At 32.2% G+C, this 18160-nt stretch overlaps 1 protein-coding gene across 2 annotated transcripts; it reads right to left on the bottom strand.

The window, feature by feature from the left end:
• Positions 1–1029: 1029 nt before the first annotated feature.
• TFF3 (trefoil factor 3) lies at positions 1030–6403 on the bottom strand. Of its 2 annotated transcripts, XM_051984824.1 has the most exons (4): positions 6268–6403; positions 5341–5487; positions 3090–3142; positions 1030–2344 (listed from the first exon to the last, which is right to left on the bottom strand). In XM_051984824.1, the coding sequence occupies exons 1-3, from the start codon at positions 6347–6349 to the stop codon at positions 3129–3131; spliced, it is 243 nt and encodes an 80-aa protein (XP_051840784.1). In that variant the 5' UTR covers positions 6350–6403; the 3' UTR covers positions 1030–2344; positions 3090–3128. The 2 variants fall into 2 exon arrangements, with proteins under 2 accessions (XP_051840784.1, XP_051840783.1); XM_051984823.1 differs by having other exon boundaries at positions 1030–3142.
• Positions 6404–18160: the final 11757 nt, after the last annotated feature.

Genomic DNA, 18160 nt, shown 5'->3' with positions numbered 1-18160 from the left:
GAAAGTAAACATGTCCAAAATCAAACTGATCATCTTTCCCTGACCCCACCCCTACATCCTACCATACCTTCTCTATTTTTTTTAGAAGGCAACATCCTCCTCCTCACTCAGACTTAAAACCTTTCTGTTATCCTCTCTTGTTCACTATCTCTTAGCTAATCCCTTCATACCCATATCCTGTTGGGGGTCACAACCCCAACTCCAGAGTGGAATAGGTTTTATGTGACCAGCACTACCTGTCCACTTGAATAGCAAAGACTGTAAGCAATGAGAGGTGAGAGCCAGGGTGGTGTGAGACTCTGTTTATTACACAGACTGCAGGTCCTTTTTTCATCTCGGTGCTTGGTTCTAGTTACTACCTCATATGTAATCACATTCTAGCCTATAAGAAATACGTGATTCTCTATAGGGAGCTACACGTAGATATGTAGTGTGCATTCCTTTTCTAATTAGGATATTCAAGGTACTCTCCTCTAAGGTCTAGAACATCTCCCCTGGGAACTGCCACATTGTTCCTTAGGGTGGGACCCCCTTCCTCCCAGGGCCATCTTGTTCAGTCTTATAAGGCTACTCTCAGATTACCTGATCTGTGCCCTGTGCGATGTCCAAGGCTGGTGGGGGGTTGGCAAGCCCTCTTACAATATCCCATCTGTTGTCAAGGTCTACTGAATTTCACGTTGGCCCCCTTATCTCTTCGAACACTACCATTGCCCTAGTGTAGCCTTTTATTACCTCATGCCTGAAATTTAGTAATAAATGGATGGTCTGTCTGCTTCATGTCCTTTCCCATTACAATCTATACTCATAAGAGATCAAAGAGAAAAAGGATACATAGATACAAAAATATTTATAGAATTCCTTATTGTAATGGCAAAGAACTAGAAACTAAAGAGGTGCTTGTCAACTGGGGAAACAAATTCTTCTATAAATATAATCAAACACCATAAGAAATAGCAAAAGGGACACTTTCAGAAAAATTTGGGGATTATTATTTGATACAATATAAGAATCATTACAGTCTGATGGAAGTTGCAGTTAGTAAAATAGGAAAACAATTTATTCAATAATGACATTGTAAAAAAACACAGCTTTGTAAGACTTACTAATGATGATCAAAGAAATCATCAAGAGTAGATGAATGTTGAAAATCATTACCAACCACCTGATGAAGTGATCAGACTCAAAATGTACAATGAGACATATTTTTACATGGCCATTGTGGGTGTTTTGCTTGACTATGCATTTTTCTAAGAAGAGTGTCTTTTAAACATTTTTTCCCATAAAGAAAGGGGAAAATAAATGTTAATGGAAACAGTTAAAGACAATAAAAAGATAAAGAATACTGTAAAGGATATATTAGTTCAAAAGACTATATTTTCTTTTAAATTTATTCTTGTTCTCTTCTATTCATTATACTTTAAAAACTGTTTTTTTTTTTTTTGGCATAACCATTACCCTTTTATCTCTCCCCAAAATAAATACCCTCCTTCTATATATATTGACCATGACCAAAAAATATTTAATTCATTTTGGATAATTCATTATTGATGGCTATTCATTACTTTTAATATATTAATTGTAGTTCTTATATCCCTCAAAGCTACTCTTCCTTACTATTGTTACTATATAAAGCATTCTCCTAGTCAAACTCATGTGAAACATCAGTTCATAAAAGTCCTCTCAGATTTCTTTTAATCCATTTCTTTCATCATTTCCATTATTTTCATCATTTATATGCCATAATTTGTTTAATCAATCCTTTAATGAGCACCTTGCAATTTCTAATTCTTTTACTATAACTAAAAGTACTATTACTGTTATAAATAAGAGTCTTTTCCCTCTGCTTTTTAGTTTAGTGACTTTGTGGAGTATGTTTACAAATCGTTTTGTAGAATTATTATATCAATTTGTAGCTCTAACAACCTTTCATTAATCTTGTACCTATTCTATCACTTCTTTGACAATTACTATTTTCTATTTTCCCAAAATTTGTCAACATAATAAGTTTTCTTAATATGATTTTTCCATGTTTTTCATGTTATTAGTATGAGCATTTTTTCACATGGTGGCTAATAGTTTATTTTTCTTTCCTTTGAAAGAAATGGTACTTTTTAATATATATTTGAATTGATCCCCTATATATTTTAGACATCAGAGAAACTTGCTGCAAAAATTTTTTCTCCAGCAAAATATTTCTTATTCTGATTTTATATTTATTTATTTTATTTGTGCAAAAACTTTTCAGTTCTATGTAGTTGAAATTGTCCATTTTATGTCTCAGTGGTTTCTTGTTTGAGGCTAAAAGTTAGATGGTTCAGTGGGTAGAATAGGTAGAGTAATGGACCTGGAATCAAGAAGAACTAAGTTGAAATCCAACCTCAAATATATATTATATAGGAAGAAACATACATACATGTGTATATACATATATGTAATCACCATTTTGAAAAGGAAAACATTAAATTATATTCTTAATGGTCTTACTTACTGTAATGGTCATCCTGTGTGGAGGGTCTTAATGGTCTTACATACTGTGAATGGTCAAAGACATTGACTCTTTTCTTAACCATACAAGTGAAGTATATGGATGTGAATATATTCAAAATATCTTGACACAATTGTCCAAGTATGTTATTGTGATTTACTTATTGTTTCTATTCCTCTATGCTTCCAAAAAGGGAGTTAGTCCATTCACAAAATTAAAATCCATATTAAATGCACAAACATGAAAACAAGAATTAAAAGAACCAAAAAAAAAAAAAAAAAAAAAGGAAAAAAAGTCTTTCCTATATGTCTTTACCATAAAACTTCAGTGGTAGTATTCTGTTCAAAATTACAATTGCATAATCCCCACAAACTCTTTTAAAAATCTGTGTGAAAGACTACAATTGCTTTTTAAGAAAGAAAGCCTCTAAGTAATAAACAAATGTTTGTATGCTAAGTATGCCATTTTAATTCTTTAAGACATACTTTTTACAAATTCAACATAAACCTTTTATACTAAAGTTCTCTGGATCAAAAACTGATATTAGATTAGAAAATTCAATAATCATCTGAGAACATTTTACAAGGTACAACGATTTGATTACTGATTTGTCTGATGATATCCAGGAGAAGACATCTTCATATTAAAATGTGCATTCTAAAAATTGAAAAAAAAATTGAATAAGTAAAATTAGTGGTATTATCACTATCTTCTTATCAAGTTTCAAACTTACCAAAATAAACTTTCAGAATTATATTCATGGTAAGCACAGCAGTCTTTTCTCTTTTTCTTTTTCAAATGTTATTTGAGAACTATAACATTTGCTACCTTAGAATAATACCCATTTAAAAACCTTAAAGAATACTCATTTAGCAAGATAAGACAGCTAAGCAAGACAACAGATGGCATATGGCTAGTAATGATAATAATAATGATGATAATGAATATTAGATGAGATATGGGACTAGTAGCTGAAACATGAACTTAGGCACTGAATGAAACACAAAGGTTCTTCAAGAAGGGTTAAAATAAGATTTCCTCGAATTGTCCTTTTTTCCTACTCTTTATCATTAAACTTTGCTTCCTTGACATGTTGATTAGCCACCAACTGTGTTCCCTCACTTGGAATGGAATAGACAAGAATTAGAAACTTCTCGTTTTTTTTAAATAGGAAAGCAACAGAGGCAGATAATAAATTGAGTATTAATTCATTAAAAGTTGATTCTTTGCCTAACTTTTGGAATGATACTAAATTTTGTCAATATTAACTCTTGGGCTCATACTCAACAAGGGAAGGTTAGAAATTAGGGATGACCCTGAAAGAATATGGCTATATTTACAAGGAGCCCAATCATATACTAATTTCCAGGATGCAGCTATCTCTTCTGTACTGTTTAAGGAAAGAAATGACAATAACTTAGTGAAAATTTGGACACCTTGAGAAAATGACTGATCTACTTTAAGTCATGAAAGACAATATTGTGTAATGGCAAAAGTTGTGGAGTTTTCATCTCTGCTTTAACTTTACTGGCGACTTAACCTTGTCAAAATTCTTTCTCTCTCTAAGCTTCAGTTTCTTCTTCTGTAAAATAAAGTGATAATACTTGTAGATATGTTTTCCAAGGTTGATGTAAGCCTCTTATAAGATATGCAGCAGCATTTTGTAAGTATAAACTGGTATATTAATATATGTTATTCTTATTTTTACAGAAAGAAATGTTGAAATGTAGCATTCATCTAGCAGTATATCAAGATTCTCCTCAAGATCAACTTTATAATCGAATAAGAAAATTAAATAGGGATCTGATTAGGAAAAATGAGATGGGCCAAAAGTTTCAATAAAATGAACTTGTACATTTAGTATCTAAATACAGATTCCTGGCTTTGCCATTACCCATGATTGACTAAGTTTAATCAATTTATTTAACTTTTCTAAGCCTTAGTTTTTCACATCTGTAAAATAGGAGCACTGGAACAGATGTTCACAAAAGTATCACTTACATTTTAAAATCTCTGAATCTTTTGTTTTCAAAGCAGAGCATCCAATAAGGCAATATATTCCATCTAACTGTCACTTGAAGGATTTGCAGGGGGTGTAGGGAGTGGGAAGGTAATTTTTTAAAAGCACAAATTACTTATAAAAAGGAAAGGAAGATGATTGCTTGATTTAAAACTTCCTAGGATGAAATATATGGAACTTGATTAGGCTAATGAAAGAGTGTAGCAGTTCATCTCAAGTGCTCTGATGTTTGGGTTTCAGGAGAAAATTCCAATTAGAGATGCCCAAAATTGAAATGGGCTTCCTCAGGTTATACTATGTCCTCTATTTATCGAGGTTTTTCAAGTGAAGGCTTGATGACTACTTGTTAGGGATGTTCTAAGATTCATTCTTTTTCAGAAAATTGTTCTCTGATTTCCTTCCTAATCTAAGAATCTATACTTTTACACTGGTAGTTTAATAAATAATACTTTCTCCACCATATTAAAGGTACTAGACCAAGTTGATGATGCATTAACCTCCCATATCCAGTCCAATTTATTACGCAGACTAACTACCACAATCCCAACAGTCATTGATCAGTGACTGTCTAGCTTCTTTTTACCCTCAAAGTCTATAGGATTTTATTATTCACCTTGCCACTTTGCTTACTGGATCCTAAGCACCTCTTGGCCTTTCCATCTGCCATGAAACTGAACTTTGCTTTATACTTTTCTCTGCTAATTGAAGTGGGAACTTCTTCAGAACCACCTCTCTAGACTTTTTTCTTTGTATTCCTAGCACTTAACATAATATTTCCAATTTAGTAAATGTTTAATAAATTATTTCCCAGTAATAATTTTCCATTAATAGTTACCTGCTTCTTGAAGAGGTTTGAAGCACCACGGTACTTCAGGGATACTGGAATCAAAACAACACCCTCTGTTATTGCATTGTTCTGCAGTAACTTCAGGGTAGCCACAATCTACTCTCTCACTGGCTGGGATGGCACATTGATTACCAGCTGTTCCAAGCAAAAAATTGAGTTAAATTTCCTGGGAAGTATTTTCTCTTTCTTTGGAGAAATTTGTATTCAATACTACTCTAAATTTAAATTATGATGACACATTGCTTATATAAAACAGGTCTTTAAATTACTATCCACTTTCAATGTAAATGATTAAAGAGGAAAAAATCTGTAAGGATCACAGGTGTTAATATCAAAAGTGTTCCACGGAATAGTCTTAACTATAAGCTTTTAGACATGGTTGTTATACATCCACTTGTTTTTCTCATAAATCTATTAAAGAACAACTATATGTAAAATACATTTTTGGATAATAATTTGCCAAGCAACTTATAGCAATTTGATTTGCTTTTACATAGATTTAATAAATGAAACTTGTATTTTGCTGAGACTTTTCAGTCATTCCTTTATTTCCCCATATTTTTGACTATGCACATCTTCTCATTATTCAAATATCCAACCTACAAGATTCACTAATAACCGACTAAAAAGGTTGATACATTGTTTGCTGATAACATTTCTCTTGATTTCACTGATTGAAAGTTTTCTTAGAAGAAAAATAATTGTCATTTAAAAATAATTGTCTCTGGAATGCTCTTTTATCTAACGTTTAAAATTAAGAACCACTCTAATTTTCTTGCTGTTTAAAAAAAAATAGTACATCACTTCTTTGCTTACCTTCCTTGTTTTGTTTCCCTACCTGCCTTATTCCTTATAACTTTCCCAATTCTATTTCTATCTTCACTGCACTAAAAGAAAATGAGAGAATATACTTACATAAACCAACATATTCACCAACTGTACTGGAGAACCCTAACATTAGGGCAAATGCCACAAAGCAAAGACCTTTGAGATCCATTGCAAACTGTAGACTTACAAAGCCTGCAATCTTCAGAAATATAGAAAAAAAATAATATAAGAGCCTCATTTATACTCCTAGGTTTGCACAGTAATTCAGGATGTTTATCTTGGCAGGGTTTTTGTCTGTGTGTTCTAGCTCCACCTCTTTATTATATATGAATCCAAAAAGATATCCAAATCAATTATCTTCAGTAAGAATATATTATATTAAATAAGCTAGAGAAGGAAATGGCAGACCATTCTAGTATCTTTGCCAAGAAACCCCAAATGGAGTCAGGAAGAGTTTGACATGACTGACAAATGACTTAACAGGAGAAAAAAGGAGAACAATTAGTAAGAAAGATAATGTTTTGGTAAATATTCTGTGACACTGGAAGAGTTCACCATCTCACCAATTGTTCTCAATAAATTAATTATCACAAATTATTTCAAGAAACCCATTTGGGTTGACTACATTACCAAATAGGAAGAAGAAAATGGCTTAAGGTATCAATCCACAATAATTTTAGAAATGCTTTTTATAGTCCTACAAGTTTTTTTTGTTAGATGTTGGATCAATTTTCTACATTCATTTTAATGGTCTCCAGGATCTAAAATTCCATTCAAGTGGAGGATGCAATATTGAGTAAGAGATACCTCTTGGTGTTTTTCAGTGCTAAGTTAGTATGTGATATTCGGAAAGATAAGATAAAGATTTGAATTGATGGGGAGCAGGTGAATTTATTCCCTAATAAATAAGGGATATTAATTATTTTTAAATTTCTTTCATATTTCTACTGTGAATAGAGAATTTTTAGTTTACAACACCCAGTATACCTTATCCTTTTGTTTCCTAACAAAAATTTTACTTAGAGCAAGTACCAAATACAGTAATTATTATTTCTATGACTTTGGAACTGGGCATCTGTATATAACTATCTGAATGATAGTTTAAAATTACTTTGAGACAGTGTTATACAAACAGTACTGGATTGATAGACAGGTGACCTGATATGTATGTAACTAGATAGCATGAACTTAGGCATCTCACTTTAACTCCCTATACCTCAATTTTCACATCTTTATTTACAGGAGATTTCAATTTTCTCCAAGGAGCATCAGTTTCATGACTCCTTTCTCTTTTGCCTAGATATTTGATAATTAGGTTAGCTAATTGGATAACTCTATGTGTTACCTAGAGAAAATGTAAGTAGAGGTGCAAAAAAGGAGTATATAGTAAGTCCCTAGTCAACTAGAACCAGCAGGGAAGTACTAACTTGAGAAGGTGACACATTATTCTGTGACTTAGGGGGAAAAACAGATTCAAATAGTAGCAAAACACCAGGAGTCTACATGAAATCTAACTTTAAATCAATTGTTCTTTTTTTTTTTTCTGAGGCAATTAGGGTTAAGTAACTTGCGAGGGTCACACAGCTAGGAAGTGTTAAGTGTCTGAGGCCACATTTGAACTCAGGTCCTCCTGACTTCAGGGCTGGTGCTCTATCCACTGAGCCACCAAGCTGCCCCCAAATCAATTGTTCTTTGAATTGGGAAGAAAAGAACTCTTCCAAGATGAAAGAAGCAACAGTTCCTTCCAGTAGTTTCTGAAACTGTTCTGTGAGGTCCAGGGCTAAATGGACCAGTATACAAAAGAATTTTTGTACACACTGTGGTGTAAAGGGCTGAAACTCTGAATAGGTGCACTTGAATCAGACAACCAAGCACTTAAGGCTAATTACCTATTTGACAATGACTCCATTAGCATATGTTTGGAATTGTCTCCTCACAGTCAATGCTGGCTCAATGTTTGGGGTTAAGAGAATTGTAGGTAAGGATTAGAGGGTGGGGTGAGAGAGGCAGAGAGCTTCACTTTGCAGCAGGATGAGAAGGGAAGTTGGTGGTGAGCCTCATGGAGGTTTGTCTGTCTCCTTCACTTCTCCTAAAGTCCTAAAGACCAGGGACTTTTACTTATCCTGACTCCAGCTGTTCCAATCACACCCACGATACTCTTTCCTGACAGGACAATTATTAAAGTTGTTTCCATGGGAAATGAAATAAATTGTGTTTACTGAAGGTTACTGAAGGAAGAATCCCTTGCTAATGAATAATGTTTCTTTCTTTTTAAAATTTTTATTTATTTTATGTTTTAATTTATGGAATAAAACAAGCATTTCCATAACATAGTATAATAAAAAACATGACTGCACATAAAATTGCAAATCCATCAAATACAACTTACTATTCCTTTTAAATATGTAATAAAGTTATTGTGTAAATTTTTTTTTCCTTCTCCCCTTCCCCTAGAAGTGGCTACCGTAAGACACAGATATGTGTGTGTGTGTGTGTGTGTGTGTGTGTGTATGTATGTCTATCATCTATATGTGTGTGTATACACACAGATATATACATACATGCAAAATCATTCTATGCATACTTCTATTTATTAGTTCTTTATCTGGATGCAGATAGTGTCTTCCTTCATATTTCCTTTTCTGGGCCTCAAATGTGTGCCCTGTAAAATGTAAATAAAATTGCTTAGCTTTATTGATCAATGTGATAGTCAAAGGTAACCAGGAATTACCCTTGATGTTAGACACTGAAACTTTCAGATCGGCATGGGAGCAATAAGCTGGAGAAGTGAAGTTTTCAAGGTTGGTGAGCATTTTTGTGTAAGGAAAGGGCCTCTGACACAAGTGTAAAATAAACGGCTTGGTTAGATAAGTTATCTGCCAGCTGTAACATATTCAGGAGCATAGCAGTACTATTGGTATTTCTCATCATGCATTCTCCTCATACCCCATTATAAAGGGATATGCAAAGAAGAGATTTAACAAAGGTTTTCCCCAACACATATTTTTAATACACTCTTTTTTTCCTACCTCTGTAATATCTCTCAGATAAGCCCCCTTCTCTCCTTTGACACTACTACCACTCTAGTGGAGGCACAATCTCTTCTTCTTTCCATCTATCCTCCATTCTTCTTTCAATTTGTCCTCCATTTTTCTAATAAACTGATTTTCCTAAAGTCCAGGTCTGATCAGGTCCAGTGGCTCCCTATAACCTTCCTCCAGAATTAAATACAAAAGCCTCTGTTTGGCATTTAAAGTCCTTCAAAATCCACCCACACCCATACTTTTTTTATTTTAAACATGTGCATTTCTCCTCCCCCACACTCAGTTTTCTAGCTTTCTTTAACCTTACTGCCTGCTATGTCGTCACTGATACAGTGATATTTGCCTCCTTGCCTTTAATCCATGAATAAAACACTCCATCTCATGGCTATGGGCATTTTCTTTAACAGTCCCTCAGCTTGGAATTTCTGTCTCATTTCTGCCTCCTGACTTCCCTCAAGTCCCAACATAAATTTTATTTGGGGGGGGAAATTTGAAGGGGGGGATTATTTTAGGAAAGGAAAGCCTTTCCCAACCTCATTTCATTCTAGTGTTTTCCCTCTTCTAATGATTTCCTATTTATCACATATATAACTTTTTGTACATGTTTGTTTGCTTATTATATCTTCCATTAGATTGTAAGCTTCTAGAGGGCAAGGATTCTCCTTTGCATCTTTTTGTGTTCCCAATAGTGTCTGACACATAATAAATGATATGCTTTTAATAAATGATGATCAGAAGATTTCTAATGTTCAATATGCAAGATATTTAATGTTATTCATATTCCAAGGTGAAGATGATCAAGAGATCGCATTAGAGCCTGAAGATATTTTTGTTTTGAATGAGGGAAATATTTTATTTGCACAATAAATGCTTTTTTACATAATTTAATGTGTATAAATATCTAGTTGCTTGAAATACTGAATGGCTTTCCGACAGCAACATCAAGTCTGGAAAATAGAACTGCAGTCATCATTTTTTATCTAATTTAGATTGTCAAACAGAGAGATCAAATGTGTGCTGAATGAAGGCATGAATGAAGGTAATTTAATATCTGAATTTAAGGAAAATTTCCTGGAGGATAACTTTCTTTCATCAAATAAACTATTTTATTAGAAAAGTTATTGTTTGAAAGAAAAGAAGTAGAAAAGACCAAAGACATGGATCAGTTAGAAAATTATGATCCATCATAAGAAAAGTCCACACCATTGCAATGCAGCATCTTCTCAGAGGTGAAGTTTGATGTTAAAAGGCTTAACGTGTTAAGATGTTGAGAGGTCAATGAATACTCTTCATTGTAATTCTGCCTATTGTATTCAATAGTACATGAGTGGAATACAATTATTTTAACATACTCACTACTCATTATTGTTTTTGTAGCAATATTCAATTATAATAGTGCTATAAAAGTTAAGAAAGTAATATAAAATGATGATAATTTCTGATGTTCAATATACAAGATCATTTAACATCATTAGTTATTTACTTAAAGAAGATCCGAAACATGTATCAATGTATATATTCAGTGTCTTTGATTTAGACTTCATTGTTAATCAACAATGTGTATAAGTTCATATATAAATTTGTCAAACTCTAAAAGTAAAATGTTGCATTGAAGTTGCCATCAAAAATAAGAGATTATATTGGAGGCTTCAAAAGATAAAGAAGCATGTAATCAGGGGGAAAAAGATATTGGTTTGGGTAATAAAAAAGAAAATCATTAATGATTTTGGAGAAAATTCTTTCAGAAAAATTGTGATAACAACCAGACTACAAGAGTTCAGTAGCGAATAAGTCATTTGGAAGTGGAAATAGCAAGTGTAGACTGTTTCAAAGTTTGGCTCTCAATGGAAAGCAAGAGACTGCTAGTTTTGAGGGAGATGCATAGTCATAAAGGAAAAGTTTTATTCATTTACTTTTTAGAATATAGTAGATATAAGTATGTTTATAGGGTGAATGGAAGGGGATAATGAAGAAAAAGATTGAGTTATATGAAAGAGAAATATTGATTGATAGAGCAATGAGAATGGGAAAAAAATGTGATCATTAAGTATATACAGAGGGTAGTATATACAGAGGGTTGATTTTAGTTTTCTTTTCCTTGTTGTGCATCAAGTGAATCATTTTAGTTATATTAACTTTCCTAAAAAAGTGATTGTGTCTATGTCCTAGAGGTGAAAAGGGTGGGAAGAGGAAGAACATACACATACTACCATATAAAGTTTGCAGTAAATAGTCATATGTTATTGACTCCACATTAGAGTAACTGTATTTGTTGATATCAGTTAGACAATAACTGATACATAAATTATCCACTCAACAAAGTAAAATGAGATTTTCAGGACATATATGACATTTATGTACCATGCTGTTTTTCATTTTAATATAGTTACTTCTTCATCAGTCATTCCATTGAAGGACTTTATGAATATGGATAATAGAAAATCATATATTATTTGCTAATCTTGGTTAGACTAATCCCCTGACAGTCAACTGCCATGCTTTTCAGCTGTCTTAAGGTCACTGCCATACCAGGCAATATAATTTTCTACAGAACAGTAACTGCATCCCAGCTGCTGAATGATTCCTAAACCTTAACAGATGATAAAGATGTAAATAATTTGTCTTGGCAAAGCAATATGCACTGAGTTGGCAGAATATCTACCATTAAAAAAAAAAAACTTAATTAGCCAAGATTTTAAGGAAAGGAACAAGGATGTTGTTCAAATTTTTAAGTACAACTCTGTGTCTAAGTAACAAGGCATGGTAAGAAGTGTTCATACTTCTTGAATACCAGTCTGTTATATCACAGATTGGCTCAATCCATGCCTCAATTTGCATATCTGTCTAGTGGTCTGGAACTATTGTTACTATGAAGGAAAAAGATAAATGAGATCATATAAGAAAAAGTCTTTGAGCATGTTCAAGTCAATTCATTCAATGCAACAAATGTTTATCAAGTACTTACAAGTCAGAAAGCAAAATGCCAGGTGCTTGGGATACAATACAATAATTACTCCAAAATAATTTACATTCTACAGGTGTAAGGCATGATTAGAAGTGGGAATAGAATTCATAATGTAACCTCATGAGCAAAAACAAAATATATACAAAGACATGTACAAAATAATTTCAAGTGAGAGAGAATCCTAACAAATGGGCAGATCAGGAAAGATTAAAGGAGAGGAAGAAATATGTTCCAAACATAGGGAACCATCTATGAAAATTATGGTTGCAGAAGATGAAATGTAGTGTATTGGGAACAGTTTTCTGTTTTTTCCCAAAAATATGTCAAAGGAAGAAACTTGAAGAAAAACTTGTCATATAGATTTCTTTCCTTTGCATGAGAAAGTACTTCTTAAATTTGATAAATCTATTTGAACATTTCTCTTCTTTTGGAACCAGATGAGTCTGATTTGATTGGAGTAGAGAGCATGAAAAAGATACTATGCATTAGACTAGAAAGGAAGGTAAGAATTATCTTTTGATGCACTTTAAGTATCACAATGAAGATTATGTATTTTATCCTAGAAAACCATTAAAGATTTTTAAGTGGAAGAGTGACAGATGTTTAAAAACATATTCTCATGCTTTAAGAATAGCAACTTGACAGCAGGCAGTTGGAGGGTTGTAAAGGGAAAAGAATGGGAACAGGGCCATCAATTAGGAGATTACTGTAATAGTAATGAGAACCAAGAATAAAAATTGTGATAAATTTGTTTGTCATAAAGAAGCACATTGAAGTCACCAACAATTGTCTTATTATCTCAGCCTTCATTAATTTAACAAATATTAATTATCTAATATGTACAAGATACTCTGATATGTTCTTTGGATACAAAGATAAAATCAAAATATTCCCTACTCTGAAGAAGCTTATAATCTACTGGAAGGATACTATATATACAATAAAGAAATATAAAACAATAAGAATTAATTTAAATAAGGGGAGAAGTGCTAATGACTAAGGGAGAGAAGAAATAAATTCAGGTCTTGTGAAGGCCATAAACTGTGTATTAAAGGAAAGTTTTAGAGATTCTTTCAGTTAGGAATGAGAAGATTGTATATTCTAGGCATGGAGGACAACTTAGACAAAGGCAACATGGTACTGATACCTGAACCAAGAAGAGCCAAAACAGAGAAAGAAAATTACAGACCAATCTTCTTGATGAATATTGATGCAAAAATTTGAAATAAAATATTAGCAAAAAGATCACAGCTATCTGTCAGAAGGATAATACTTATGGATATAATCAAGTGGGATTTATACCAGGAATGCAGGGCTGATTCAATATCAGGAAAACCATTGCCATAATTAACCATATCAATAACAAAACCAATAGAAATCATGTGACAATCTCAATAGGATGCAGAAAAAGCTTTTGCCAAAATATGGCACCCATTCCTATTAAAAATATTAGAGAACAGAGGAACAAAGGATTATTTTATCCTTAAAATAATAAGCAGTGTCTATTTAAAACCAACAGCAAGCATTATTTAAATGGAAAGAAGCTGGCTACATTAACAATAAAATCAGGGGTGAAACAAGATGCTCATTATTATCATTATTATCAGTATTGTACTAGAAATCTTGGCTTTAGCAATAAGAAAAAAAAGAAATTAAAGGAATTAGAATAGGAATTGAGGAAATAAAACTATCACTCTTTGCAGATGATATGATAATACACTTTAAGAATCCAAAAAAATCATCTAAAAACCTACTGGAAACAACAGCTTTAGCAAAGTTGCAGGATGCAAAATAAAACCACACAAATCATCAGCATTTCTATATATTACTTACAAAGCCCATCAGTAACAGATAGAAAGAGAAATTCCATTTAAAACAACACTAGACAAAATAAAATATTTGGGTGTCTACCTGCCAAGAGAAACCCAAGAACTATATGAACACAATTACAAAACACTTCTCACACAAATAAAGTCAGATCCAAACAACTGGAAAAATATCAATTGCTCATGGGTAGGCTAAGCTAATATAATAAAAATTACAATTCTGCCAAAATTGATCTATGTGTTTAATACCATACCGATCACACTGCCAAAAAATTATTTATAGAGCTAAAAAAAAAAATGACAAAATTCATCTAAAAGAACAAAAGGTCAAGAATATCAAGGGAATTAATGAAAAAAAATACAAAGGATTGTGGCTTAGCAGTACCAAATCTAAAACTATATTATAAAGCATCAATCATCAAAACTATTTGATACTGATTAAGTATTAGAGTGATTGAACAGTGACATAATAATCAAGGTCTATAAATAATTTAGTATTTGAAAGACTTCCAAACTCTAGCTTCTGGAATAAGAACTCAATATATGACAAAAAATGCTAAGAAAACTGGAAAATAATATATCAGAAACTCAGCACAGACCTACATCTCACACCCCAAAATAAGATCAAAATGGGTGCATGATTTGGACATAAAAGATAATATCATAAACAAATTAGGAAAGCAAGGGGTAATTTACCTATCAGATCTTTGGAGAAGGAAGAAATGTATGACCAAAGAATAATTAGAAAACATTACGAAAGGCAAAATGGACAACTTTGATTACATTAAGCTAAAAAGGTTTTTTGCACAAACAAAACCAACAGAAACAAGATTAAAAGGGAAGTACAAAGCTGGGGAAAAAAATCTTTACAGCCAGTATTTCTGATAAAGGTCTCATTTTTAAAATATATAAAGAACTATGTCAAATTTATAAGAATACAATTTATTCCCCAATTGATAAGTGGTCCAAGGATATGAACAGACAATTTTCAGATGATGAAATTAAAGTCATCTATAGTCAAATGAAAAAATACTGCAAATCACTATTGATTAGAGAAATGCAGATTAAAACAACTCTGAGGTAAGATAACAGGAAAAGAAAATAATAAAGTTGGAGGAGATATGGGGAAAACTAGGAATTAATGCATTGTTGGTGGAGTTGTAAAATGTTCCAACCGTTCTGGAGAGAAACTTAGAATTATGCCCAAAAGGCTACCAAACAATGCATACCCTATGATTCAGCAGTGCCACTACTTGGTGTGTATCCCAAGGAAATCATAAAGAAGGGGAAAGGACCCATATGAGCAAAAATGTTTATAGTAACTCTTTTTGTGTTAACAAAGAATTAGAAAATGAGTAGATGTTCATTAATTAGGGAATGGCTGACTAAACTGTGATATATGAAGGTATTATTGTTCTACAAAAAATAATGACTAAATTTTAGAAATGATGATCTGATTTTAGAAAGGCCTGGAATGATTTACACGAACTAATGCTGAGGAAAACAGGAAGAACCAGGAATATACTGTATACAATAACAATAAGAATGTGTGAAGACCTACTAAGAAAGACTTGATTATTAGTAATTCGGTGATCCAAATCAGTTCTAATAGACTTGGACAGAAAATGCCACCTGCACCCAGAAAAAGAACTATGAAGCTTGAATGTAAGTCAAAATATGCTACATTCACTTCTTTTCTCTGTTTTTTTTTTCTCTCCCCTGGTTTTTCCTTTTTGCTGATTTTTCTCTCTCAATAAATAAAGCAATGTGTATTAAAATTAATTAATTAATTAAAACCAATAAAATCATTGTAGATAATATAAAAATATAGGGTATTAGAAACAGCCTGGGGTACAAAATGGTTGAATCAGAAAGTTGTGAATCATAATCACACATCAGGATCAGATTGTAGAAGATTTTAAATATAGCTAAGTATATTATATTTTTCCTAGAGGCAATAGATATTTACTGGAGATTTTTGAGTAAGATAAGGATATGGCCAGATCTATATTTTAGAATTACAGAAATCCTTCTGTAAGAAAGATAGTTTGGACATAAGGAAGTCTGGAAATAGGGAGATAAATTCAGAATTTATTATAATAGTTAAGATGAAAGATGATAAAGGTCCACTTGATGATCAAAAAAAGACGTTAGAAATGTCATAAAGGTATACTGATAATATTTGACAAGTTACTGAATATGGAACTAAAAGAGAGAAAAGAACAAAAGATGAAACTAATATTGCAAACCCAGGTGACTGGAAGGATAGTGCTGCCACCAATAGAAATAAGGAAGTTTAAAGAATTGTAGTTAATGAGGAAATATCTAAGTTTTGTTATGGACATTTTGAGTTTGAACTCCCAAGAGAATATCCACAAAGAAATATCCATCAAGCAGTTATTAGTGTGGAATGGAAACTTAAGAGACTGTTTAGGTTCTCATTTAAAAATCAGAATAAATGGATTTTTAAGATAGAATCAATATTGTCTTGCAATTTTTTTTTGTTGCATTTTGATATTTGTTGCACCAACAATAGAAGATAGGGACTAGATCTGTGATACTACTGGTAAAGGGAAATTTCTTGATTAGAAAATTCTTTCTAAGCAGGTCAAAGTTTTGTCTATACCTCATAATTTTAGAGAGTTGATTAGATTCAAGACTGTCAGAGTTGAAACTACCAAAACTTTTCAGTGTGACCAAAATCAAATTAAAATATAACTGGGAAATTTAACAAAATGAATAATAATAATAATATAGAATATTAATTTTTAATTTTTCTAAGTCAATATGCATTCATTTCTACTTGAGGTTGACACCAGTAGGCACTGACTGATTAAATGATTTGTCTAGGGTTACAACTAATCTGTGCCAGAGGTGAAATTGAATACAGATCATCCTGGCTCTGAGGGCTAATTTTCTGATCCCTTTGCTATGCCATCTATCTACTTTGCTATATTACATTAAAAAGCAACATCTAAATATTCCATATAAATATTACAGGGCCATTGGATGTGTGGAATATGGTGTCAGGCATACATGCTATTATGGCAATAAAATTTTATGACTATGTAACTATCACCCTCAAAACAGGATCTTAAAAGGAATATATAAATTGCTTTATAGCTTACTAAAGCTGATAACTTTGCCAGGTGTGATTATAACATACCATCCCTTTTCACTCTCTTACAAAGAAGTTTCAAGTTTAAATTCAAGTCAGTTTAGTTTATCAAGTAACCAAACATCTTGCTATCCTGTATATAGAGCACATGAATTATTCCAACTGAATAAATTAAGGAATTAGATCACAAAAAGATAAAAAAGTGATTTGGCTTTTTTTCACTATCAGTATCATTCTCTTCTTTGAAGGAAGTCATAAACCAAATTTTCCATATGGTACAATGGGAATTTCTTGTTTTCTGTAGTTGTTATTCTTTTTAGGAAAGACAGGTTTTTGAAATCTCTATAATTTGTCTCCAATTTATCTTTCTAAGGTTATTTCCTCCATTTACTTTTTTTTTAAAGGTTATTTCCTATATATACCTGAGCTGAACCTTTGATCATTCTAGAGCATTGAGTTGGAATTTCTTTTGAGAGTGAGTAAAACTAGGTGATTACTGATGTTCTTTTTAATTCTAAATTTCTATAATTCTGTGATTCTGTTTCATGCTTGTCTGCCTCCATGCCCTTGCTTATTCTTTGCCTACCCTACTCAATTTGAAATTTCCTCCATCTAAAATGCTCTATTTCAGATTTCTGCCAATCTCAAATGCTGTCTATTTAATGAAATCTTCCAAGGTCGATCTAAAAACACATAAGACCCAAAGACTTCTCTTATTTCACTAATAATATTGCATGCTTATGATTTAGAAAATGAACAATAGTTTTAGAATCAGAAGTCCTGAATCTGAGTTTCTTCTCCATTATTTACTTCTCTGAACTTCAAGTTTCTTCATCTTATAAGATAGAATTATTAATTCCTTTCTCACATATTGTTCAATCATAGTGGGAATAAAAATGAGATAATGAATAGAAGACAGCATGAGACAGTGAAAAGACTATTTATAATATTTAGAATCAAAAGTCTGGCTTTGAATTTCAGTTCTGTTATTTGTGTGACTTTAGGGAAGTCATTTAAAATATTCCCC

The sequence above is a fragment of the Antechinus flavipes genome, chromosome 3 (genome assembly GCF_016432865.1).
Source record: "Antechinus flavipes isolate AdamAnt ecotype Samford, QLD, Australia chromosome 3, AdamAnt_v2, whole genome shotgun sequence".
Lineage (NCBI taxonomy): Eukaryota > Metazoa > Chordata > Mammalia > Dasyuromorphia > Dasyuridae > Antechinus > Antechinus flavipes.
This window is presented reverse-complemented; position numbering and strand designations above follow the sequence as displayed.